Source organism: Hyaena hyaena, unplaced genomic scaffold (assembly GCF_003009895.1).
Source record: "Hyaena hyaena isolate Hyena2069 unplaced genomic scaffold, ASM300989v1 scaffold_17, whole genome shotgun sequence".
Classification (NCBI taxonomy): domain Eukaryota; kingdom Metazoa; phylum Chordata; class Mammalia; order Carnivora; family Hyaenidae; genus Hyaena; species Hyaena hyaena.
This window is the reverse complement of record NW_024080648.1, coordinates 6507790-6534552: the sequence shown is the minus strand read 5'-3', so window position 1 is coordinate 6534552 and position 26763 is coordinate 6507790. Positions and strand designations below refer to the sequence as shown.

The 26763-nt window shown below is 42.2% G+C and overlaps 1 protein-coding gene across 1 annotated transcript in view; it reads left to right on the top strand.

The window, feature by feature from the left end:
* Nucleotides 1-26763, top strand: part of GSR (glutathione-disulfide reductase) — a 48127-nt gene that overhangs the window by 4178 nt on the left and 17186 nt on the right. The window contains exons 2-6 of the mRNA XM_039221163.1: nt 11460-11486; nt 14699-14787; nt 15959-16028; nt 20358-20505; nt 23574-23628. Coding sequence (XP_039077094.1) covers nt 11460-11486; nt 14699-14787; nt 15959-16028; nt 20358-20505; nt 23574-23628 — 389 coding nt within the window. The remainder of the gene's footprint in view (nt 1-11459; nt 11487-14698; nt 14788-15958; nt 16029-20357; nt 20506-23573; nt 23629-26763) is intronic.

The following is a 26763-nucleotide window of genomic DNA, read 5'->3' as shown; positions in this document are numbered from 1 at the left end:
GAGAGAGAGCACTAGTGGGGGAGGGGGGGACAGAGGGAGAGGAGAGGGAGGATCCAAAGCAGGCTCTGCACTGTCAGTGGAGAGCCCGATGTCAAGGCTCAAACTCACAAACTGTGAGGTCATGACCTGAGCCAAAGTCGGACACTTAACCAACTGAGCCACCCAGGCGCCCCAGACTATAGTTGTTTTAAAAAAAATGGAAGCTCTAACATAAGCTTGCTGACTTTAATTTTTTTAGGGTAATGGCCATTAAAAAAATTCTATCACTATCTTTTTTTTAATCAAGAATGATCTTTTCATAACAAGTGGGAAGCTTATAATTTCAAGTAAAGGACAGTCCTTTAAATTGAATATTTTTAGCTTTATGAAACCCTGCATGGGCCCTTTTATTTTCATTTCTTTAAGGATTAGAGGTGCCTGGTGGGTCAGTTGCGTAAGCGTCCAACTTCGACTCAGGTCATGATATCCTGGTTTGTGAGTTCAAGCTCCATGTCTGGTTCCACACTGAGTGGGGCGCCTGCTTGGCAGTCTCTCTCTCTCCCTCTCTGCCCCTCCCCCATTTGCACTCTATCTCTCTCTCTCAAAATAATAAATAAGCTAAAAAAGGAAAAAAAAGAATTAGACTTACACAGATCCTTGTAGGAATTTGGGAAGCATTATTCTGGTTCAGCAACCTCACTTTACTGAGTAGCACAGTGTCTGCTAAAATGTGGTTGAAAACAAACCAAGCAGAGCATAACCGCTGGAATTGGCTGGCCAGCCATCAAACTATAGCTTTGGTGTATTAATGTGGAGTAAACTGTTACTTGTTGAACTTGTTTAAGCATTGTTCTTTACTACAAGGGAGGAAACTTCTTACCCTTCCTTCTTAGGAACCAAAGGTCATTTACTCCAAAAACACTTAGTTAAATAGGGTCTACCACATAGCTTCACTCCATAGCTCCTGATTCAGTAGATGTAGGGTGAAACCCCAGCAGATGTATTTTTAAAGAGCTCCATTTTTTTTTTTTTTTTTGAGAGAAAGAGAATGCACACAAGCAGGGAAGAGGAAGAGAGAGAATCTCAAGCAGGCTCTGTGTTCAGCGTGGAACCCAATGCGAGGCTGGATCCCATGACCCTGGGATCATGATCTGAGCTGAAATCAAGTATCAGACACTAACCAACTGAGCCACCGGGCGCCCCTTAGGAGCTACATTCTGATTTTGTGATTTTGATGTAACATGAGCCAGACAAAATGGTAGGGTCTTCATACAAAGAAGGGACTGTATGAAGCATTAGGATGAATCCGGTGAATCCTGAATAATTGTGTTGGTCGGATGACAGTGATTTGGTCCTGGAGTCATTCATTTCCTGGTTTCCTAATTTTATGCTTCCAAGATTGTCTACACGGTATGACTGTCTTGATTTTCTGACTCTTCTTCAGTCTTCCTTTTATATTATAAATCTTTTTTATGTTTATTTATTTTTGAGAGAGAGCCTGGGAAGGCAGAAAGAGGGAGAGAGAAAGAATTTCAAGCAGGCTCCCTGCTGTCAGCACAGATTATGACATGGGGCTCCGTCCCATGAACCCTGAGCTCATGACCTGAGCCGAAGCGGGACGCTTAACCAACGGAGCTAACCAGGTCCCCAGTCTTTCTTTTCTAGGAGGCTTTTTTTTTTCTTTTTACTTCTGTGATCTGACAGAGTAGTCCCCTTCTAAGGAGACTTGTATTTTCAAGATGAGTGATGCATGTTGGTGTACTTAAGAGTTCATCTTTTCTTTGACAGAAATTTTTAAGCTGTTAAGTTCAGGTATGAGATGACTTTGCCCCGTATTGTGTTCTCTAGTGGGGGGAAGACTTTTCCTCTATCCTATGAGGTTCAATAGCTGGAGTCTGCAAATCAGACCAACAAGAGAGAGATTAATAGGGGTTTATTTCACATGCATGTGGGACTGTCACAGAGAAGTAGTGGGGGAAAAGGAACACTTAGGCCTGGGAGCTTGATACCAAAATAAGAAAGGGTGATAAATTGTGGAGGTGACTAGACAAAGGAAAGGGGTTTGGGCTTCTAAGAACAGTAAATTGTGGGAAGGTAAATATAGGAGGAAACTAACAGAAGATAAAGGTTACTTTAATAAGATTTTGTTGGTGCGGATTCTGCTCTGCTGTCTTTCCATTTTTAGTGATAAGGGTTCTTCTCCTGGTGCAGGAGAGGGGTCATGGACACCTTCACAAAGGGAGATTTCTGCCTTGCGTTTAGGCAGAAAGGGAGGAGGCAGAGAGGCCCTCCTTTGCTCTATCTTAATTATCCTCGGTTCAAAACAATCTGCATGCCAAAGTAGCATATTTTGGGGTGCCTGGGTGGCTTAGTCGGTTAAGCGTCCGATTTTCGCTTAGGTCATGATCTCGCGGTTTGTGGGTTCGAGCCCCGTATCGGGCTCTGTGCTGACTGCCAGCTCAGAGCCTGGAGCCTGTTTCAGTCTGTGACTCCTTCTCTCTTTGACCCTCCCCTGCTCACGCTGTCTCTCTCTCTCTCTCCTAGAAATAAATAAAACATTAAAAAAAAAATTTACAAATTAGCATATTTTGGGGTGGCATATTCTGATTTCTACTAAACTTCTAATGGCCAAACCAGGTCAAAAGGCATGTGTAGTTCAAATAATATGATTCCATCTTTAAATTCGTCTTTGTTTTTCTCCATCAGGCAAAAAAACTGTGGTAGTAGGGTATTAGGTTAGACGCTGAAAGTAGGAAATTGAAAGATCCTTTAGGGGCGCCTGGGTGGCTTAGTCGGTTAAGCGTCCGATTTTCGCTTAGGTCATGATCTCGCGGTTCGTGGGTTCGAGCCCCCCATCGGGCTCTGTGCTGACTGCCAGCTCGGAGCCTGGAGCCTGTTTCAGTCTGTGACTCCCTCTCTCTTTGACCCTCCCTTGCTCATGCTGTCACTCTCTCTCCTAGAAATAAATAAAACATTAAAAAAAAAAAAGAAATCCTTTATTTTTCCTTAGAATTCAATTGAAGATAGTAATCTCTTATTGCCTGCTGCAATTAAGTCATTTCTGGGGGCAGAAAAATAAACGAGATCATCTTTGAATTCAGTTTTTGGCATCTCTGAAAAGTTGAAATGTAGTACTTATCTCAAAATCAAGTGTAGACCAAGGAGAAATGCAAGGATTGTCCACAGCCAAGGTGAAAGAGAGCCTTCTGGGAGCTTTGTATCTGTGGTTCAGTTCTCTGCCTACGCATACGTGGGAAGAGTTCACCTGAGGAAAAGTTCTTTCTGGTTTACTGCTCCCTTTGCCCCAGGGCCTGTGGGAGCACATGTTCCGGTGTTCTTGCTGAGTGTACGGATTCTGTGATAAAGAGTAACTGGGTTCTTGTGGTATAGGCGTGTGATTCTCACCAATGAGAGTTGGGTAGTTAGTAAGAGTTGATTACCAGGACAAAAGCCTTCTTTTCTTTTTTATTTAAGTTGAGGTATAGTTGACATATAACATTGTGTTAGTTTAGGTGTACAGCATAAAGATTCCATATTTGTACTGTGAAATGATCACCACCAGAAGCCTAGTTAACCTTGTCACCATACATAGTAACAAATCTTTTTTTCTTGTGATAAGAACTATTTTTAAAATGTTTATTTATTTTGAGAGAGAGAGCATGCGCACATAAATGGCAGAGAGGCAGAGAGAGGGGGAGAGAGAGAATCCCAAGCAGGCTCTGTGCTGTCAGCGAAGAGCCCACTGCGGGGCTTGAACTCATGAACTGAGATCACGACTTGAGCCGAAATCAAGAGTCAGACACTTAACCAGCTGAGCCACCTAGGTGCCCCTGTGATAAGAACTTTTAAGATCTACACTCGTAGCACCTTCCAAATATGCAGTGCAGTAATACCAACTTTAGGCACCATGCTGTACATTACATCTCCATGACTTATTTATTTTATAACTGGAAGATTGTACCTAGTAAAGTCCTTTATTTTTAATGTCATTGTGAACTGTGCCATACGGTGCCAATTGCAGGTGCCAGCAGAGGAGGTGGGGGTTTTTAAAAGATGCCTGTGAAACAGGCTGCTCAGTAGACTGTATTTATCTAGGCTGAAAACAATTACTTAGCAACATGCAAATCAACCTAACTTGGAGGTGATAGCGTGCACTTTGATATTATGCTGTCTGTGTCTCCATAAGGCTAAACATGCTTTTTAAAAATTTTCACTTACATGAAATCTACTCTCTTAACAGATTTTTAACTGTACAGTACAGGATTATTGACCATAGGTACAATGTGGTACAGCAGGATATCTAGAACTTACTCATCCTGCTTGACCGAAGTTTTGTGCCTGTTGATTAGTAACTTCCCATTCTTCTCCCACCCCTGTCTAGATCCTGGCAACCACCATTCCATTCTTTGGGTCTATGAATTTGACTCTTTTAGATATCTCAGGGGCACCTGGCCAGCTCAGTTGGTGAAGCATGCAACTCTTGATCTTGGGGTTGTGAGTTCAAGTCCCACGTTGGATGTAGAGATTACTTAAAATAGATCTCCTATAAGTGGAATCATGCAATATTTGGCTTGTTTCCCTTATTTTAGTATAATGTCCCAAGGTTGAGCATGCATTTTTATTTACTTTTTAAATGTTTATTTTGAAAGAGAAAAAGCATGAGCAGGCAAGGGGCAGAGAGAGTGAGAGAGAGAGCGTGCGAGAGAGCGAGCACGAGAATCGCAAGCAGGCTGTGTGCTGTTAGCACAGAGCCCAGTGCAGGGCTGAATCTCATAAACCATGAGCTAAAATCAAGAGTTGGATGCTTAACTAACTGAGCCATCCAGGGGCCCCCGAACATGAATTTTTAAATGGACATTTGCAAAAAGGAGATCATACCTTAAGTATTGACAGGTAGTCCTCAAAAACAGAAAAGTACCCTAATTTATTTTGTGGGTTTAGAGTTTCATAAAGTGTGGCACACCTATATTCATAAGGGCTTAATAAAGGAGTGATCAGAAAGGGTGGGGTTAGTTGAAGTAGGCAAATCCTAATGTTGAAATTGGTCTTTTGATTTACCCTGTCGATTGTTTAATTTTTTTGTACCAGGTTTAGTATAATACTGCTTAGCTGTCTGCCTAAATCTGCCGGGCCAGAAAAGAAAGGCTGCCTCTGAATCCCTCAGAGGGTTTTACCCTTCGTAAAAGGTACTTTGAACAAGTCATAACAGAGAATGTTTCTTGTAGAGTGGGATTGAAGGGATTTTGTGTAAAGACCTTGGGCATTCGTCAGTGGATTCCAGTCAGTCATAATTGATAACCATTTATTATTCAGGGTGTTGCAACATTAGATATTATATTAGGCTGCAGGATCCTAGATCATCATTTTCTTTTGGTGGGGGGAGCGGGAGATATGGGGCTAATGGGGTGACTCTTGGAAAGAACCTAAGGATGAAGGCTGGTTTGCTGGAGAATCAACCTTGTGATTTGAAGCTTACAATTTCATTCCCATCCCCCTGGCCTATGGGGAGGGGAGAAGGAAGAGGAGTTGGAGGTTGAATCAATCACCAGTGGCCAATGACTTAATCAATCATGCTTGTGTAAGAGAAGCTTCATCAGGAGCTCCTGGGTGGCTCAGTCAGTTGAGCATCTGACTCTTGGTTTGGCTTGGTCCACAGGCTCCTGGTTCATGAGTTGGACCCTCACATCAGGCTCTGCACTGACAGTGGGGATCTCTCTCTCCCTCACTCTCTGCCCCTCCCCTGCTTGTGTGTACTCTCTCTCTATCACAAAATAAATAAATAAACATTGAAAAAAAATTAAAACCAAAAAGGATGGGGTTCAGAAAGCTTCTGGGTTGGCAAACACATGGAGATTGGGGAGATGGTGTATTCGTGGAAGCTCTACACCTTCCCACATACCTTGCCCTATGCATCTCTTCCACCTGCCTGTTCCTAGGTTATATCCTTTTATAATAAGTTGGTAATCTGGTAAGTAAAATGTTCCTCTCATTTCCATGAGCCACTCTTGCAATTAAGCCAGCCCAAGAAGGGGGTTGTCAGAACCTCCAAGAGCTGGTCTGAAGCACAGGAGACTGCTGGACTTGAGATTGGCCCCTGAAGTAGGGGCAGGAGGCAGGCTTGGAAGACAGAGCCCTCAACCTGTGGGAGCTGATGCTATCTCCAGGTAGATGGTGTAGAAAAAGCAAATGCTTCAGAATTGGTGTCACAGTTGTATAGGCACAGGGCCAACTGGTCTTATTTAGTCGCTGTGGGTGGAAAGCTGATGAAACTCAACAAAGACAGATCTTTGTTCTGGTTGCCTACATATTCCAACCCCTAGAACAGTCAGTCATGCGCTAAGTAGTATTTAGTATAGAGTTGGTGAAAGAATGAGTTGATGAATGGATAGGGTTTTCCTTAGTGAATGATGGCTTGTCTGTCATATTCTACATGCTCCTTCTTCATACCAGTCTTGAACTAGATTGTGGGATGCAAACAAGGAAAACAGGAAACTGTAGGCAACTCTGGGATAGACAGAAGTGGGGTACCAGAAGACGGAAGTTTACTATTGAGTGCAGGTGACAGTCTTGACAGGTGCAACTGTAAATGGATTGAATCCTTATTTTACCACCGACATGGGCAATGTGAAGCCTACTTATCTCAGCAGAATTGAAGTTGAGAGGGCCCACCCTAGAAAAATGGTGAAGCTCCTGAGTTTTTCCATGTGTAACATCAGACTCTTTACACGTTCTGTCCCCGTCAGGAGATGCCCCTGCCTTCACGGTGAGCCAGGGCTGGCAGGCCGACTGAACGGGCTTCTGAACACAAGGCTGGGATAGGGAGTTCTTCGAGATGGATTGTAAGATTGCCAAGGAGGCAAAGCTACTGGAGTGTCTCTGGTGTTGAGTATAGTCAGGAGTGCAGGAGACTTATCTAAGGCTCATCAGTGGTTAATGCGTGCCCCACCCCCTCCCTGGGGAAGGAGGGCTCTGTAGGGGAATTTGCCAGATGGAGAGTATTGTATTTTTCAGGTTTTAACAGCTGTGGGTACTCCTGGGAAGTCAGAGCCCTGAGCACCCATCACCCTGGTGTCCCAGTCTGGGAGGCAAGCTTTCTGCCATCAGTTGATTTGTTCCTAAAAGGGAGCAAGGCACCAGGGGAATTTATCTCCTCTCTCTTTCCAGTAAGCCTTTTGTGAACTTGGGGGTCCAGGAGTCTGCAGAAATAATTCAGAAGGGTCAGTGTCCTCATCAGATCTATCATAAATTAGAAAAGATGTGCTTTTTATATGCATTATCTCTCATCTTCTCAAAACCTCTATCATGTATTACTATCCCCATTTTATTGAATAAGAAACTGAGCTCAAAAGATTTAAAAACTTACCCACCAATAGCCTGTAAGTGGGAGGGAAGTTTGGGATTCAAACTCCTGTCTGTCTTACTCTACGGTTATGCTCTTTCCGACAACCTGATGTACTCGTGAGCTAGAGAATAAGAAGGGTTCAGCATGACTATATATACCTCTCCACCCCTGGCTTCCTCAGTTCTGTTGGTAACTAATTGCTGTTTTTTTCTCTTCTAAGTTAGAGGCATCTGGTTGCTGTAGTGTTGTGCTGAAGTGTAACTAGGCTTCTAAAACCAGTGGAAAGTCTTGGAGGCTTATTACTAGGAGCTGCCAAAATAGGGCGAGTGGTATTTCAAAGTCACGAGCTTTTCAGTCATAGCTCTAGGGTGCCTGCGTGGTTCAGTAGGTTAGCATCAACTCTTGATTTCGGCTCAGGTCATGATCTCACAGGTTCATGGGATCGAGCCCCACGTTAGGCTCTGGCTGACAGTGTGGAACCTGCTTGGGTATCTCTCTCTCCTTCTCTTTCTCTGCCCTTCCCCCTGGTTGCACATGGAGTGCTCTCTCTCAAAAAAAAAAAAAAAAAAAAAAATCATAGCCCCAACCACAGATCCAATGAGTACTGTGCTAGAATATAGATTTTTTTTGACTCAAAAAGGTCACCATTTTCCACCTTCTTCTTCCTCTTATTTCTAGCCCAAGGCTTTGAAAATTTTAGGGAATGTCATGATTCTGCTGCTGTCCCTTGAGCCAGCAGCTCAGATAGGCTGAGAGACTGTGGGTGGAATAGTAGGCTCCATGAGAACAGGGACTAACTATATTCATTCAGTGCTTTCTTTTTTGCATAATGCCTGGCACAAGTGAGTGAATGCAATAATCAGTACCTTGAATGAATGAATAGTTGCAAGTTAAAACATTTTAGAAGTCAAAAAGGTAGAAACTCCTAAAAAGTAAATCAAATTCGTAACACTTGAAACCAGTTAAAGTCGGGCCATATTGGCCCTTAGAAGAAGCATGTTCCAAACTTTTTAAAAGTAGTGTCAAATATCCATGAGTAAAGTGATGATGTGTGAGAGTGGTTCAGAGCATTTAGTGCCTTGTGATGATTTAAATTGTTTTTAAAGGTTCCTGGGAAGTCGGAGAAGGTTGACTCAAGGGCAGGTGGAGTATATTTATTTAGGCTATTGAAATTATCTCAACTTTTAGAGACAGTGATTTTGTAGTCTGTCCCTGTTGAAGCCTCTTAGTGAACAGCAGGGTAGAGGGACTGTGGATAGAGGGACTAGGAGGGGGCGCCCAGGTGGCTCAGTTGGTTAACTTTCCGACTCTTGATTTCGGCTCAGGTCATGATGTCACAGTTCGTGGGATCAAGTCCCACATAAGGCTTTTAGCACAGAGCCTGCTTGGGATTCTCTCCCTCTTTCTGTCTGTCTGTCTTTCTCTCTCTCTGCTCTTCCTCTGCTCATGAGCTCCCTCTCATGCTCTTTCTTTCAAAAATAAACAAACATTTAAAAAATAAATAGGTTAAGCACTCAACTCCTGATTTCAGCCCAGGGCATGATCTTGCAGTTAGTGAATTCAAGGCCCAAGTCAGGCTTTGCTCTCCCTTTATCTCTGCCCCCTCCCCTGCTCTCTCTGTCTCAAAAATAAACAAACTTCAATTAATAATAAATAAATAGATAGATAGACAGCCTTTTAAAAAAGGGACTGGGAAGCACTTCACCTGCCAAATGAGCTGGAAAAGGCAGGTGTGATGATAAAGTCATTGCCACCAAGGAGCTGGCATTCAGCTGGCTATCTTCCTCTCCTCTACCACGTAAGAAACATTGTCCTCATCTTTCCTTAGAATTGGCTCATTCCATCTATTTCCAGAACTCAAATAGTTGGGAGTTGAGAAATAGCTTGTCTTCTGCTTAGACAGATGGGAGGGCAGTGAGGGAGAAGGCCATATATTATTCTGATTGCTAGTAGAAAGTACTTCCTGCATAACCTGCTTGTAATGCTGCTGTAGGTGTGATTCTTTCATTTTACTGGGCTTGAATTCTGCACCCTTCTCTCAATCCTGTGAGTTTCTACTTCTGTTGCCTTCTGACTTCTTATTGTAGCATAACCTCATAAAAAAATCCAAGTCCACCACTAGATGGTAGATGACTTGTCTCTTTCTACGGAAAAACCCTCCAAATGACTGATAACTTGAAACTGCATAGAAACAAAGCATACCTCACTCTTTTATAATTCCTGAGTGCAGAATAATAGGAAATAAGAATGTTAAAATGAAAATGCAGGAGGTATGCTGCGAGCAAGTAGCACAACTAGAGGAGTAGAAGGTGACTGTTCATAAGACCTTCTCTTTCCGATACCCCAGATCTCGATGAGATTTGGGTGGGCTTCTTTTACTCTAGCATTTCATATAATAAAGTCCCTTGGGAAGTGCATATGTAGTTCAGATTTCACTGCCCAGAAAATCTGTAAGACGTAGGCTTATATTTTTTGGACTTATAGGGAGCCAATCTAGTTCCTTATGGTCATGATCAGCAGAGCTGTAAGCACCTGATGTAAATTGTGGCGCCAGTATTTAAATATTCAGTCTTTACTCTGTCAATAGACATGAGTGAACATGAGCCTGAGTTTTTAAAGGTTCTGCAGTTGAGACCTTGCTTAAATCTCATAACTTCATTGTGATGGCCACCACATCACCAACACCTCCCAGTGAGTATTTATAAAGTTAAAAGGTATCTGGAATATATACCACATGGCAGGTTTCCAGAGCTGAGGGGTCCCTAATTACAGTCTATATTCTGATTAGTCTTATTCCTAACCTAGCTTTTACCCTCATATTATAAATTTAACATGTGATCAAAAGGAAATAAACAGATGTAAACAAATTTGTATGTAAACATATCACAGCTTGTTTACATGGACTGTTGGGAAGAATTTCTCTGTAATCTAAAAGGGTACGAATAGTTGTTTTCTGAAAACAGCTGGTTAGTTTTTATGTGAAATCTTAGAACTATTTGTGTTTTCCTTTGTGTTTTGGCTGCTAGAAGACTGAGAATCAAATTTGTCGGGGGGGCCTAGGTGGCTCAGTTGGTTAAACATCCTACTCTTGATTTCGGCACAGGTCATAATCTCACAGGTCATGAGACTTGAGCCCTGTGTCAGGCTCTATGCTATGATCACAGAGCCTGCTTAGAATTCTCTCTCTCCCTTTCTTTCTACCCCTTCCCTGTTCGCTCGTTCTCTCTCTCTCTCTTAAATATATATTTTTTAAATTTTTTTTAAAAAAAATAATCAAATTTGTGGTCTGTCTCTAGCAAGCATGCAGGTAAGCGTGGATACACACACACACATATATACCTGTACATACAATAGCATGGAAGAAGAACCTTATTGCTTGATTCCTCATTATCCTTTGGTCTTGAAAAGTAATGTAGATTTCCACTAGAGATTTTTTTTCAAAGGGGCATTCTGAATGTTTTACCCAGCATATGCCATTATACGTTTCCCGAAATCATCTAAAATAGCTGCTCAGGTGTTTCAGTTGCCCTTATTCAGCTGGGGTTTTCTTACCTCTTGCTGCTTCTCTTCTTTTCTTTTCTTTTTTTTAATTTTTTTAAAATTTATTTCTGAGAGAGAGAGACTGTGTGAGCAGGGGAGGGTCAGAGAGAGAGGGAGATACAGAATCTGAAACAGGCTCCAGGCTCTGAGCTGGCTGTCAGCACGGAGCCTGACGTGATGCTTGAACCCACGAACCATGAGATCATGGCCTGAGCGGAAGTCGGACACTTAACAGACTGAGCCACCCAGGCACTCTCTGTTGTGTCTCTTCTGCTTCATCTTTCTGTGCAAGCTCAGGTTTTGGCCTCCTCCTAACCTATACAATCCCTGAACTGTATAGCCCCTGGGCATAGAACTATTTTCCTCTCAATGACTGCTTTTCTTGAGAAAATGTTAATGACTAAAATTCTCTGCCTCATCAAGTAAGAAAAAGAATATTCCTATCTTTTCCAACTCCATAAGAGAAAAGGAAATACTGTAGATTTTGACTTAGAACTTAAAGAAGTCTCCTGGGTTGATGCTTGGGGTTCATTTCTTTCAGGTTTGTTTGATGATTTGAGTTTAATATTCTTAAAATTTGTCCTTTTTTTTTTTTTAGGTGAATGTTGGATGTGTACCCAAAAAGGTAAAATTTTTATTTCTTCTTCCTTCCACACTCCTTTTACATATTTGATAAAGCAGTGCATTGATTTATTAGTTTTGAGTGAGTGAGATTGCATCTAGGTCTAGTAATTAGGACTGGTCATCTGCACAGAATTACTTTTTCTTAATCTAAATTACTGAATGGAATCTTCTAAAGTATTCTCATTCAATTCTGTAGCCTAATGGACTTTCTTAACAACTGTGGTGATATTTGTTCCTGGCATCTGTGGTGCAGGTTACATTGAATGAACTTGTCCTTTACCTCTGACAAAGAGGAGGAAATGGCAGCTCTTATTTCCAAAGGTGCATCTTGTTTATACTTGCAAGTAATTTTACTCCACATTTGAATATACTTTCAAAACATGTTATAATCCCCAGATGACAACCTTTTGTTACTGAGATTACATTCTAAACTGACATGTTTTCGGTAAGAGGTAAGCAAATACTCCTAATCTCATCAGTGACACATAACAAAAAATAATTCCAGGAGAGTTTTTTATAATCTGTTCCATTGTGTGGTTAGGTGTTTTTTAATCATAGGAAAGTTTCTTTTTTACTGTGGGACACTTCCTCAGTTATTTGGAATCTGTTCTAATTGAAGTCATATAGTTGTGATATATGAATCATGTAAATCAGTTAAAAGGTGGTTTTATATAGTTTAATCCAGTTATGGTAGTAAATCCATTGATAGGCGCTACCTCATTATTTAAAAATATTACCTGGGCATAGTCACCTGAATTTGTAATATTTTGTTCCCATATATTAAAAATATTTTGAGAGAAAGAGAGAGAGACAGTGCAGGTGGGGGAGAGGCAGAAGAGTGGGAGACCCAGAATCCGAAGCAGGCTCCAGGCTCTGAGCTGTCAGCACAGACACCAACGCAGGGCTCATAAACCATGAGGTCATGACCTGAGCCAAAGTTGGATGCTTAACTGACTGAGCCACCCAGGCCCCTCTGCTGCCATATATTATGTTTCCTTTATTCCTTCTATTCTGACCATTTACTGATCAGAATATAAGGAAACACAAGGACTTTTACCTTATATTTTCAAAGGGCTCTGACTTCAAAGTGCTTTTGCATTCTTGAAGATCAGTTGGTAATTACCTCCTGTTTTCTAGAACAGATTGAAGCCTGGAGTAACTTCCCTCCAGGAGGGTAGAGTGAGGTAGCAGCAGAGAAGGAATCAGATGGGTGGGCCTGCTACCACCCTCATTTAGATGAGCCTAGAAGCCCAATGTAGTTCATATACAGCACCTTCTCCGGAGGGCATTTGAAGCTATAGCATCATACATAATACAAGTTGGAAGAAAATAAATATGGCCCCTCATGAGGAGATGAGATGAGGTATGGTGATGTTTCTTTTCTTTCTTTTTTTTTTTTAATTTTTTGTTTAAAGTTTTTTTTTTGAGAGAGAGCAGGGGTGGGTCAGAGAGCTAGGGAGCAAAGGATTGGAAGTGGGCTACGAGCTTATAGGAGAGAACTTGATGCAGAGCTTGAACTCAAACTGTGAGATTATGACCTGAGCTGAAGTCAGACACCCAATGGACTGAGCCTCCTGGTGCCTTTATAATGATGTTTTTAAAATTTTTTCAATTAAAAATTTTTAAATTTTATTAAACATTTTTTAATGTTTTATTTATTTCTGAGAGAGAGAGAGAGAAGACCGCGTGAGCAGGGGAGGGTTAGAGAGAGGGAGACACAGAATCCAAAGCAGGCTCCAGGCTCTGAGCTAGCAGTCAGCACAAAACCCAACACGGGGCTCGGACCCACGAACCATGAGATCATGAATGACCTGAGCCGAAGTCGGACCCTCAGCCAACTGAGCCACTCAGGCGCCCCAATGGTTTTTTAAAATAACCTGTTTTATTTTGTAATACTGAGAAACCTTTCATATGTATCAAGATAAACAATCTAGCAGATAAAATGGTTAATACTATATTATATGAGTTTCACATCAATTAAAAAAATGAACAGAGTGCCTGGGTGGCTTGGAGGGTAAGCATCCAACTCTTGCTTTCGACTCATGTCATGATCTCATGGTTCGTGAGTTTGAGCTCCACATAGGGCTGTGTGCTAATAGCCTGGAGCCTGCTTGGGATTCTGTCTCCATCTCTCTCTGCCACTCCCCCACATGCTCTCTATCTCTGTCTCAGGATAAATAAAAATAAACTTCAAAAAAAAAACCCAAAACCCCAGAATCCAGCAAGGCCATCAGTTCTTCATTTTTAGACATAAAGAGAGAATGGTACAAAGAAGGAATGAAATCAAAGGCTTGTCAAAAATGGAGTATCAGGCTTGTCTGACAAAGAAAACTGATAGTTTGTCATCTAGAGTTCTGGATGCTCTCGAATTCTGTTTGTTATCTTGATGATGAGTTGACATAAAAGGCCTTTACAGATTTCAGGCTGCATTCCACAGAAATGTGCAACAAATCTTTGAGTTCCAGATGTCTAATTACACACGTCATTACAAGGACATATTCATAGGTACTGAGTATATAATAGGGATTTATTCCCTTAAGGTTTTCAGGCCTCGTCTTTATCTCATAGCCTCTTCTAAATCACTTTACTGTAAAGCTACAGATGCAATTGAGTTTCCTAGAACTAATTACAAAATATAGGGTTTCAGGAAATCTGAGACTTAAAAAGAGTCTGTAAGCAGTAATAAATGTTACCGGAATGCTTATAAACGCTTATAACATTCTGCTGTTACAGAGTTTATAAGATAGGGAGTGTAATAGAAGTAATATCCCCCAATATTTCAGCAGCCTCCCTACAAAATCTGTCTGCTCATATTTCTGAACTTTCCTTTTTAATATGTTCAGTTTTGGTTTTACTTTAAAGTTCAGTATTTTGAGGGGCGCCTGGGTGGCTCAGTCGGTTAAGTGTCTGACTTAGGCTCAGGTCATGATCTTGTAGTTTGTGGGTTCGAGCCCCACATCAGGTTCTGTGCTGGCAGCTCAGAGCCTGGAGCCTGTTTCAGATTCTGTGTCTCCCTCTCTCTCTGCCCCTCCCCCTCTTATGCTCTGTCTCTCTGTCTCAAAAATAAATAAAAACTATTAAAAAAATTTTAAAGTTCAGTATTTTTATCTGCTTTTATGTGGTTACTTTTCATGCATAGTTTCTTTTTTTTCCTCAGGACTCATGCACTACTGTTGTCACTATAGTTTTTTTTTTTTTTTTTTTTTTTTACAGGTAATGTGGAACACAGCTGTCCACTCTGAATTCATGCACGATCATGTTGATTACGGCTTTCAAAGTTGTGAGAGTAAATTCAATTGGCGGTAAGTGTTAATGCTTAGAGGGTTCTGTTTACAAATACTAATTTTTTCTTTCATAATTAAATGAGCTATAAACTTTTTTGGAAGGGTGTTCCTGTGGTAAAATATATATAACATAAGCTGCTGGAGGTGATGGATATATTTGTGGCCTTGATTGTGATGATGGTTTTAGAGGTATATACTTATCTCTAAACTTACCAAGTTATATACAGTAAATATGTACTGTTTATTGTATGTCAGTCATACTTCAATAAAATGGTTTCAAATGCACGCACAAAGTCCACCTTAGCTATTTTTAAGTTGTCAATACAAGGCCATTAAGTATATTCGTAGTGATGTGTGACTATCACCACCATCCATTTTGAGAACTTTTCTACCATCCACAACAAAAACAATGTGTTCATTAAACAATAACTCCTCAGCTCCTCTCCCCCCAGCCCCTGGTAGCACTCTTGTACTTTCTGTCTCCATGAATTTGCCTGTTTTAGGTACTTTGTATGATGTTTGTCCTTTTATGCCTGGCTTATTTCATTTAGCATGTTTTCAGAACTCATCCATGTTGTGACATGTGTTAGAATTTCATTCCTTTTTAAGGCTATTCCCTTGTGTTCATACCACATTTTGTTTATTCAGTTCATCCCTCAGTGGACTTTTAGGTTGTTTTCACCTTTTGTCTACTGTGAATAATGCTGCTATGAACATTGATCTACAAGTCCCTGGTTTCAGTTCTTTTGGGTCTGTACCTAGAAGTGAAATTGCTGGGTCAAATGGCAGTTTTATGTTTAACTTTTTAAGGAACTGCCATAAACTTGTAGAAGCCATTAAATTTTCAAAATTTTAGCAAATTCATTCATTTACTCAACAAATATTTATTGAGTGGCCACCACGTACTTAGGCACTGTGCCAAAGCAGCTGTCCTTCTCTTCTTTGCAGGAAGATATTTACATATTGTGGGTGTCTACCGAACATTCTCCTTGGAGGAGAATAAGGGTTCTCTGCATGTGGCAGAGGGAAGGGGCGACGGCCTCCAGAGCTACTCACTCAAGGAGTTCTTACTGACTCTTCTCTGTGTATGTGATCCTCTGCTGATAGGGGTATCCAGGGACAGATGCCCTACTCACTGACTGAAAGAAGAGAATCTTGTCTCTCAGTTCTGATTTAAGTTTCATTACAGTGTTATAAAGGAAAAACGTGATGCCTATGTGAGCCGCCTGAATACCATCTATCAAAATAACCTGACCAAGGTGAGCGTGCTGGGGACTCTGATGAGGGGGCCATTCTGTGTTGGAGTATGCTACCAATCTGACCAGACAAAAACATAGCCTTTGCACATGCAGGTCTCTTGTTTCTTTTATCTCTTTTGCAATTAATGACTTCAAGGTTGACCTGCCAGAACAAAAGTGTCTGTCTCAGTAAGCCAGTCTTTCTTCTTCTTCTTCTTTTTTTAAGTTTATTTATTTTGAGAGAGACCGAGCGTGAGTGGAGGAGGGGCAGAGAAGGAGAGAGGGAGGGAGACAGAAAATCCTAGGCAGGCTCCTTGCAGCCGGCGCATCAAGCAACACAGGGCTTCAACCCATGAAACCATGAGATCATGACCTGAGCTAAAATCAAGAGTCAGACACTTAACTGACTGAGGAACCCAGGTGCCCCTGGCCAGTCTTTTTTCTACAGAGTGGGCAGCGCATGCCATGACTGGTAGACAGGTGTCACCTCAGGGCTGCGCCTTGAGTAGGTCTGGCCCTCCTGTGAGTTCCAGAAACCAAAAACACAGGAGACTGATGTACACAACAATATGCCAGTTTATTCATTAAAATCAGAAGTACTGTCTGGCTGGAAAGCTCTCATTGTTCGTTTGTTCACAGCAACCTCGTCCTTGGTGGCTAGATCTGCTCAAGAGACCAAATTATGGTTCAGAAGGTTGTTTCTGTGAATGAAGTCTGATTACTTTGCCCAAGAACACTAGGCAAAGCTGTGTTTGCTTTTAGCAAACCTACATGGTCCTTCGTTAGTCTGAGGCTTTTTCTGCTTTAGTGCTTAAGTGTCGCACTTCTTCCACTAAGATAAACAATGCACCCTCCAGCTGTGCTTTTCCTTGACAGCATATTTCCCATCACCCTTCATTTCCTTTTGTGGTTTCACTTTGCAGTTTCTAAGATTTCTGCATAGCTTAGATTATATTTAGATCTGTAGTTTCTTGGTGATATTTGGGCCACCATAATCCCATGGCAGCATGGTTATAAACCAGTTTTTAGGATGAGTTACTTCTCTAGGTGGCTAACCTCATATCTTTTTGTGTTGATTCTTATTCATCAGGTTTATTTTTTGGAGAGTGATATTTTCTGACCTTAATCCCCAGTTTAAGGGGGAGATATTCAGGGCCTTCAGTGCCCTATACACTGATGACAAGAGACTTTAAGGCTGTTAGACATGAATGTAGAGGTACCACTTGCTATACTAAAACACCCACATCAATTTTTTTTTTACATTATTGACTTTATTTTCTTTATAGCACTTATCATATATGTAACAATCTTATTTGTTTACTTGTCTTTGATGTGTCGTTCTCACCATACTCAAAAACCCTAAATCTATATTATTGAATTTGATTTCTTTTTTTTTTAATAGTTTATTGTCAAGTTGGTTTCCATATAACACCTAGTGATCATCCCCACAAGTGCCCTCCTCCATGCCCATCACCCCCCTTCCCCTCCCCCACCCCCATCAGCCCTGTTTGTTCTCGGCATTCAAGAGTCTCTCATGGTTTGCCTCCCTCTCCCCCACTATTTTTCCCCTTCTTCTCCCCCATGGTCCTCCATTAAGTTCCTCCTAATCCTCCTATACATGCAAACATATGGTATCTGTCCTTCTCTGCCTGACTTATTTCACTCAGCAGAACACCCTCAAGATCCATCCATGTTGCTACACATGGCCAGACTTCATTCTTTCTCTTTGCCATGTAGTATTCCATGGAATAGATAAACCACATCTTCTTGATCCATTCGTCCGTTGATGGACACTTAGGCTCTTTCCATGTTGTGGCTATTGTTGAGAGTGCTGCTATGAACATTGGGGTGCATGTGCCCCTATGCATCAGCCCTCCTGTATGCCTTGGATAAATTCCTAGCAGTGCTTTTGCTGGGTCAGAGGGGAGGTCTATTGTTAATTTTCTGAGGAACCTTCACACTGTTTTCCAGAGGGGCTGCACCAGTTGTCACGCCCACCAACAGTGCAGGAGGGTGCCCGTTTCTCCACATCCTCGCCAGCATCTAGAGTTCTCTGATTTGCTCATTTTAGCCACTCTGACCGGCATGAGGTCGTATCTCAGTGTGGTTTTGATTTGTATTTCCCTGATGAGGAGGGACGCTGAGCATCATTTAATGTGTCTCTTGGCCATCTGGATGTCCTCTTTGGAGAAGTGTCTGTTTGTGTATTCTGCCCATTTCTTCACTGGGTTGTTTGTTTCTTGGGCGTGGAGTTTGGTGAATTCCTTATAGATTTTGGATACTAGCCCTTAATCTGATATGTCATTGGCAACTATCTTTTCCCATTCTGTCGGTTGCCTGTTAGTTTTATGGATTGTTTCCTTTGCGTGCAGAAGCTTTTAATCTTGATGAGGTCCCAGTAGTTCATTTTTGCTCTTGATTCCCTTGCCTTTGGGGATGTGTCAAGTAAGAAATTGCTGCAGTTGAGATCAAGGAGGTTGTCTCCTGCTTTCTCCTCTAGGATTTTGATGGCTTCCTGTCTCACGTTCAGGTCCTTTATCCATTTTGAGTTTATTTTTGTGTATGGTCTGAGAAAGTGGTCTAGTTTCATTCTTCTGCATGTTGCTGTCCAGTTCTCCGAGCACCATCTGTTAAAGAGGTGTCTTTTTTCCATTGGATACTCTCCCATTTTGTCAAAGATTAGTTGCCTGTACATTTGTGGGTCCAGTTCTGAGTTCTCTATTCTATTCCATTGGTCTATGTGTCTGCCACATCAATTTATTTTATTATTATTATTTTTTAATGTTTTATTTATTTCTAATAATAGAGAGAGAGAGACAGCGCGAACAGGGGAGGGTCAGAGAGAGGGAGAGTCACAGACTGAAACAGGCTCCAGGCTCTGAGCTGGCAGTCAGCACAGAGCCCGACGCGGCGCTCGAATCCACAAACCGCGAGATCATGACCTAAGCGAAAGTTGGACGCTTAACCAACTAAGCCACCCAGGCGCCTCTGCCACATCAATTAAAAAAAAAAAAAAAAAATGGAGCGAGCTAAAATACTTTTGTAAAAGAGTCAAGAAAATCGCTCAGAAAACAGCATTAAAAAAAAAACAAATCTTGGTTTGTCATAGAACTTAACTATGTGTGACCTTATGGAAAAGGAATTACTTATAGTTGATTCAGAAATTCTGAAGAGGAAAGGAAACTTATTTTTAATGGAACTTCACTGTGTGTGTGTGTGTGTTTAATGTTTATTTATTTTTGAAAGAGAGAGAGAAAGAGACAGAGCAGAGCGCAAGTAGAAAAGGGTCAAAGGGAGATGGAGACATGGAATCCAAACTAGGTTCCAGGCTCTGAGCTGTTAGCCCAGAGCCCGACATGGGGCTTGAACTCACCAACTGTGAGATCATGACCTGAGTCGAAGTCGGCTGCTTCAGCGTACCAGGAAAGGAAACTTTCTGTCAAATATCTTAGGAAATGAAAATAAACATTATATCAGTTCCTCCCCCAGTTGATTGTTATTGCCAGTTGACTCATACCCTTTTTGTCTTTTAAAGGAAGGTTTTTCTTGTGGCTTCTGGCATTAATCTAGATTCAGCTTGGCTAAAGCAGGACATCTATAGAACAGGCCTGGAGGGCTGTTTGGAAAGGGGGAAATAACTTAATTCAGAACCAAGCATGTTCCAAAATGTTAAAACCTGCTATGTTGTGATCAGGTTTCCACGGTCCCATTATCGTGGTAAGTTGCCCACATTTGCTTGCCAGCGCACGTATCGGGCTTCAGAAGCTTGCCAGCAGTCCCCACACGGAGGCCCGGGCTCAGGGGATGCCAGAGGCTGCATTCTCCACATCTCTAGCACAGACCTGCATTGTCATGTTTGTGGTATTCTTCCATTTTGCTTGAGAAAACAGAAGGACTGCATTTTCCTCCCTTGGCCAGAGTATCCTTCCTTTGCCTCTACTCCCTTCACCTTTATTCTTTTGTCTTTCTTGGCCTTCTGTCCCTTTTTCAGACACACCATTCTTCAGTGTGATTTCATTGCAAGTGAGGAAGACTTTCCCTCAATTCCCGGAGACAAGGATGTGTAGCATTTTTTCTTGTGGAGGTGACTTGCTCATGTTTTTCAGTCTCTGGATTTTGGCCCAAGATAGCATCTTCTTACGGCACACTTCCAACAATCAAATGGCAACCCCCTTACCTCAGTGTCAATTAACAGAAGTTCTGCAGAAACTCAAAACTTTAGAGAGTTGTCTTGGCATCAGCAAACCCAAAATCCAAATCCTCTATAGAGAAATGAAAAGAGCTGATAAGTTGCCGCAGGTGTTTTCCTTTTATCTTGAGAACAGGCTAATGGCACGGTTCCTTTTCCAGTCCCATATAGAAATCATCCGTGGCCACGCTGCATTCACGAATGATCCCAAGCCCACGGTAGAGGTCAATGGGAAAAAGTATACCGCTCCTCACATCCTGATTGCCACAGGCGGTGTGCCCTCTCGTCCTCAGGAGAGCGAGATCCCTGGTGAGTCCTCTGAAGGCAAATGCTTGTTGTTAACAGTCAAGGGGCATTTACTGTTGTCTTCAACCTTATGAGCCATGCCAGGGGATCTGCCTATACCAATTCTTGCTCTTGGACAAGGCCACACGGCTGTGAGAGAAAGTCTCTGTAGAACCTAGATGTAATTGGCATTAGTGGTGTCTTGTGATGGGGCAAAGAAAGATATTTCTTCCAGTTCCAAGCTCATACATACTATAGGTAACACAGGAAGAAAAATCAGCAAAGAGTCTTATCCTTTCCTTCTCCGCATGGCAGAGATTGTCATCTGCCTGAATTTGTCACATGGATTTTATTTACAAGGCACAACTTATAGTTACCTTGTTCAAGGGAGTGAAATCTTGTAGGGATGCAACTTAATTACCTATTAAGCCTTTGTGTGCATAGTTTTCTCACAAAGAGAATTCTAGGATTAAAGCAGTAAGGATTTTCAGATAGTCATATTTGCTCTTGCATTCTATGGACACAGGGATGAGCTATGAACATACTGCCTTATTCTCACATAAGAGATACTGTTCATGTCTTTCTCCTCAACTAGATTATATGGTCTTTCTGGGTGGTGATCATAGCTTATACATATTCTGTATTCTTCCTGGATTGGCTTCAGAACCCTTGTGACCAGCATGAGTTTATATGAGAAAATTTGAGTGTACATGCATTTATGTATTTTGTTCTCTCTGGGGAGAGGAGCCAAAATTTCCCACCAGTTTTTTAAAGGGAGTTCATGACTCCCAAAAGGTCAAGAACAGCTACTGTAAAAGATAGTAACAGTCTTCAGGATTGGTTGTTAAGTGAAAAAAAGCAAGGTGTGGAACAGGATGTATAGTATACTCCCAATTTGTGTCTTTTTGAAAAGGCAGGGAGACTAGACTATATGTGCACTGGAATATCTGTGGAAGGACATTCCAAGCCTGTCATGCTGACTCTCTCTCAGAGTTCTAGAGGTCAGGGGTGGGAAGGACTTTTGTTTTTCACTAGATGCTCTGTTGTGCTTTTTGGATTTTTAAGATACATACATTTATTAATTTAAAACCTGTAGTAAAAACAAATGCAGAGAATAAAAGGTAAATGTTCCAAAGTTCTTTCTTTTTTTAAAAATTTTTTTAATGTTTTATTTATTTCTGAGAGATTGAGAGTGTGAGCAGGGGAGGGTCAGAGAGAGAGGGAGATACAGAATCTGAAACAGGCTCCAGGCCCTGAGCTGTCACCACAGAGCCTGATCCGGGGCTCAAACCCACGACCCGCGAGATCATGACCTGAACCGAAGTCGGACGCTTAACCGACTGAGCCACCCAGGTGCCCCTCTTTTCTTTCTTTCTTTTTTTTTTTTTTAATGTTTATTTCTTTTTGAGACAGAGAGGGAGGGAGAGAGAGCATGAGCAGGGGAGGGGCAGAAAGAGAGGGAGACACAGAATCTGAAGCAGGGTCCACATTCTAAGCTGTTAGCACAGAGCCTGACGCCGGGCTTGAACTCATGAACCATGAGATCATGACCTGCACTGAAGTTGGATGCTTGCTTAACTGACTGAGCTCCCCAAGTTCGTTTCTAGACAGCGAGGCTTGGGTTGTTCACAGGTGGGACAGATTACTAAGGGAAGACATCAACCAAAATGACTTCCTAGGAAGGGGGCTCACACACTGAGTGATATATGCTGAGGAAGATGAAGATCAAAAGAACCAGTGAGTACAGGACATCGGCCAATTCAACCCTTTTTTCCAGCACTGAAGTTCTGAGGGCAAATTCATTAAGCTGAGACTAGAAGAGGGTCAGGGCCAATTGTGGAGACTTAAAGAGTCAAGTGAAGGAATCTATAATTCATGACAACTGGGTCAAATAATTGTTAGCTTTTAAATAGGGTAGTGACAAGATCTAAGTGATAATTTTAGAAAACTAATCTGACAGTGACTTGCAGCGGAGGGCGGTCAGTTTAGGAAGCTGTCACAGAAGAATGTACAGGTGGTGAAGACATGGTTGTGAGGTCCAGCATTAGCATGTGACCCATACAGGAAAAGCTCAGTTCTGCAGACAGTTACTGAGGCTCTGCTCCGTGCCAGCATCAGAGAGAACAGGTGTAACAGACTCCGAGAAGGGAGAGTCAGCTACTGTATTTCACTGATTCCAGGACACAGTAAAAAGCATATTCATCACACCTGAAATCAGGATGTGTCCTTTCATCATGTTGCCTTGAATTTGGCAAAGTGCAGATTTTTTTTTCTTAAATGTTTATCTATTTTTGAGAGAGAGAAAGCTCAGGGGAGGGACAGAGAGAGAGACAGGGTCTGAAGTGTGCTCTTGTGCTGACAGCAGCGGGCCTGACGTGGGGCTCGAACCCATGAATCATGAGATCGTGACCTGAGCTGAAGTCGGATGTTTAACTGACTGAGCTACCCAGGCTGATGAGATATAGTGGGGGAGCCTTGAGAGAAGGAGTCACAGATTGACAACTCAGGACTTCATCTGGATTATTGGTGGAAGGTGGTCCATTTAACTGCAGTGGTGAACTTGAGAGAGGGATACAGTTGGGACATAAAGTTAAGGTTCAGTTCTAAACATACTGAGTTTGAGGCAAAGTAGAGTTACATGGCAGAGCAGTTAGAAATATGGGACTGGAACTTGGGGAGAAGGTCACAACTAGGATATTTGGAAGTCATCTACAGTGAGGGAAGAGTTGGTTGAAACCTTTGAGGGAAAAATGGAGAAGAGGGTCAAGGCCGAGCCAAGGAGCTCCCGCCTACATTGGGGATAGGGGAGTGATGCAGACTGACAGAGTCTATTCATGACAGCCAAGAAGATTCTAGTTCCTCATAGAAATGTTATCGGTAGTTGTTACTGCTCTTTCTTATTTTTAGAGAGAAAACAAAAATGTACACTCAGGGAAGACTGGGCTGGAAAGTTTCCAAGTGGAGACTTTGACAAAACTTGTCGAAACAGAATGTGATGGCTAAGAAAGTATCCGGGTCCTATACAAAATGTTGGTGTTGTTTTACAAGAGAAAGCTCAGTCTGTGTGAACTGTATTGCATTTTCCTAAATAGGTGCCAGCCTAGGAATTACCAGTGATGGATTTTTCCAACTGGAAGAATTGCCTGGGTAAGTTGGTTTCTGTCCCAACCTCAGTGTCCATTCTTCCCCAGTCTCTCCAGCTAACATTTCTTCTTCCTCCCGTTCCCGACCATCAAATGCAGGCATTCCTGAATTGTCTTCTCCTACGTTTCTTTTTATGACTTTGGGTATCTCCTCCACTAATACCCCAGTGAAAGACATGGATCTTTCATTGCAGTTTTTAGGACCAGAATCAAATATAGGGTGGTTTTGAAGATTAAATAGTAAAGTCCTAAAACAGTCTTCTTTCTTCACCTTGATACAGCATCAACTGATCATGTTTCTCAAGGAACTGATTCTGGTTTCCAAAGCAGCTAGTGTAAAGGGAATCTCCATGAATGAAGGCTCTCTCGCTGTCACAGAAAAATAGGTTTTCCGAATTTGTCCTTTCTGTGTGTTTGTCCAAAAAACCTTAGTATCAACCTCTGTCGTGGGTTTAGATACACAGAGAAAAAATATACTGAGGAAAATTGTTTCTCTAATTTGAAGAAGCTTCCAATTGCAGGTTTTCTAGATGGAGGGAGCTTCCTTTCACTCCTTTCACTCCTGATAAGGGCACCTAGGGGCTGGAGGAAGGACCTTTTTGGCCCAGGGACTGGCCTTTGTGCCCTTCTGATTAGCGCTCACTCTGGAATCAGTATTGCTCAATTCTTCTGCACCCTCGGCGGTGCTGCCAGTCCAGTTGAGGTCTTAATCCTGTGTTTTTCTAAAGGCCTTCATGGAGGATGACTAATGATCCAAGTCTGTGCCACTACCTTTCATGACCTGGAGCCACAGATGGTTAATAAGGGGTAGGAGGGCTTCTTTGCAGTTGCATAGCTGCAGTGAAAAAAAACCTCCCATTAAGATAATTCAGATCAGGCCATCTATTGACTCTGAGAAAAGCAGTCTTTTTAGATTTGCTGTCTGCAGGGCATACAGCTGTGTTAGAGAACAGCTTTTCTTTCCTCATGATCCACCCTGTACTGCTTGGTTTTAGGATTGAATGATGACACATGTGAGAATGTTCCCAGAAATGTGCTCATGACTTGTCATGTTTGGATGATATAAGTCAATCTAGATTCACCCTCAGAGAAGCTTCTTTATAGATACCTGTCCGTTAAAATTTTTAAAATAAATGATTTGGGGTGCCTGGGTGGCTCATTTGGTTAAGCATCAGACTCTTGATTTCAGCTCAGTTCAGTATCTCATGATTCATGAGATAGAGCCCCGCCTTGGGTGCTGCCCTGACAGTGTGGGGCCTGCTTGGGATTCTTTATCTGTTCCTCCCCTGCTTGTGTTCTCCCTCTCAAGAATAAATAAACATTAAAAATAAATGCTAGTGGGACACCTGGGTGGCTCAGTCAGTTGAGTGTCCAACTTCAGCTCAGGTCATGATCTAGCCCTGCATTGGGCTCTGAGCTGACAGCTCAGGCCTGGAGGCTCTTTCAAATTCTGTCTCTCTCTCTCTCTCTCTCTCTCTGCCCATCCTCTGCTCATGCTCTGTCTCTCTCTCAAAAATAAATGTTAAAAAAATTTTTTTAAATGCTACCAATACAAATTTAATAAGTGAATTTATACATTTTAGTAACAAAGGACTCTGTGGGGTGCCTGGATGGCTCAGTCGGTTAAGCGTCTGACTTTGGCTCATGATCTCATCTTCAGCTCATGACTTCGGTCATGATCTCACAGTTCGTGGGTTCGAGCCCCGCATCGGGCTCTGTGCTGACAGCTCAGTGCCTGGAACCTGTCAGATTCTGTGTCTCCCTCTCTCTCTGACCCTCCCCTGCTCACGCTGTCTCTCTCTCTCTCAGAAATAAATAAAACATTAAAAAAAATAGAAACAAAGGACTCTGGAAGCAAACTCCTATGGAAACATAAATGGACAATTTTTTTCTTTTAAGGGTCCTTTGTAATTGTTAATTTGGTAAATAAGTAAATAATTGAAGAAAGGACAGATTCTGTAGGTAAGTTACCCTGTGCTATGGGCTGTATGATTCAGTTTTGCATTCATTGGGCTTTTTTTTTTTTTAAGTTTATTTATTTATTTATTTTGAGAGAGGAAGAGAGAGAGAATCTCAAGCAGGCTCTGTGCTATCACCAATGCGGGGCTTGAATCCACGAACTGTGAGATCATAACCTGAGCTGAAATCAAGAGCCAGATGCTTAACCAACTGAACCACCCAAGCACTCCCTCATTGGGCTTATGTTTGGTGGAGGCCGGAGCATCGACTCTGTGGAATGCTGTGGTCCAAGTCATTCTAAGGGCCATAAATGATGAGAAGTGCTCTGAGGACTTGAGGACATAAGATAATTTCTGGGGGATATGTAAGTGGGAAGAGGTGGAAGAGAAGTGCCTCTGGGAGCTGAGAGCAAAACACTGAGTTCACAGTTCTCTGAAAAAGCCAATGTGTTTACAGCTGTTTCTTATATGTCCCCTCTGCTTGGAAATATCCATCGCCCCTGTGGGAGCTGCTTACCTTCCGGAATCCAGAGCATTTTCTGAGCCCTCGACCCTGCATGCACTGACTTGACTCTGCTTTGGCACATGCCAGCACGTGTCTCCCCTTAGGAATTCCCCCAGGGTGGGAGCTGCTACCCACCCCGCCTAGTGCGATGCTTGACCAAAGTAGTTATAACAAATGTTTGGGGAAGAAAGATGGATAAATGAAAGAGGAGGAGGGAAGACTCAAAGAAAGGAGAACAGATCAAGTATCGTAGCAAAAGAGGGAGGTGGCGCTGGAAGAAAAGCTATTTTGTGATTTCCAGGCTACGTAGACATTTCTCTTTTCAGATCCTGGGTTGTGAGATAAACTGACTTGCAACCGTTTGGGTTCACACTTCGTTCTTTGTCTAGACCAGAGCCCTCTGATTTCACAGACTCACTGCATGGATACCTTGCCATTAGAAGGTGGTAAAGAAAGGTTTCCTTTGTTCTTTCCAGATGGCCTACTTTTTAAAAAAAATTTTTAATGTTTATTTTTGTGAGAGAGAAAAACAGCATGAGCAGGAGAGGGGTGGAGAGAGAGGGAGACACAGAATGCGAAACAGGCTCCAGGGTCTGAGCTGTTAGCCCAGAGCCCAACACTGGGCTTGAACTCACCAACCACGAGATCATGACCTGAGCTGAATTTGGATGCTTAA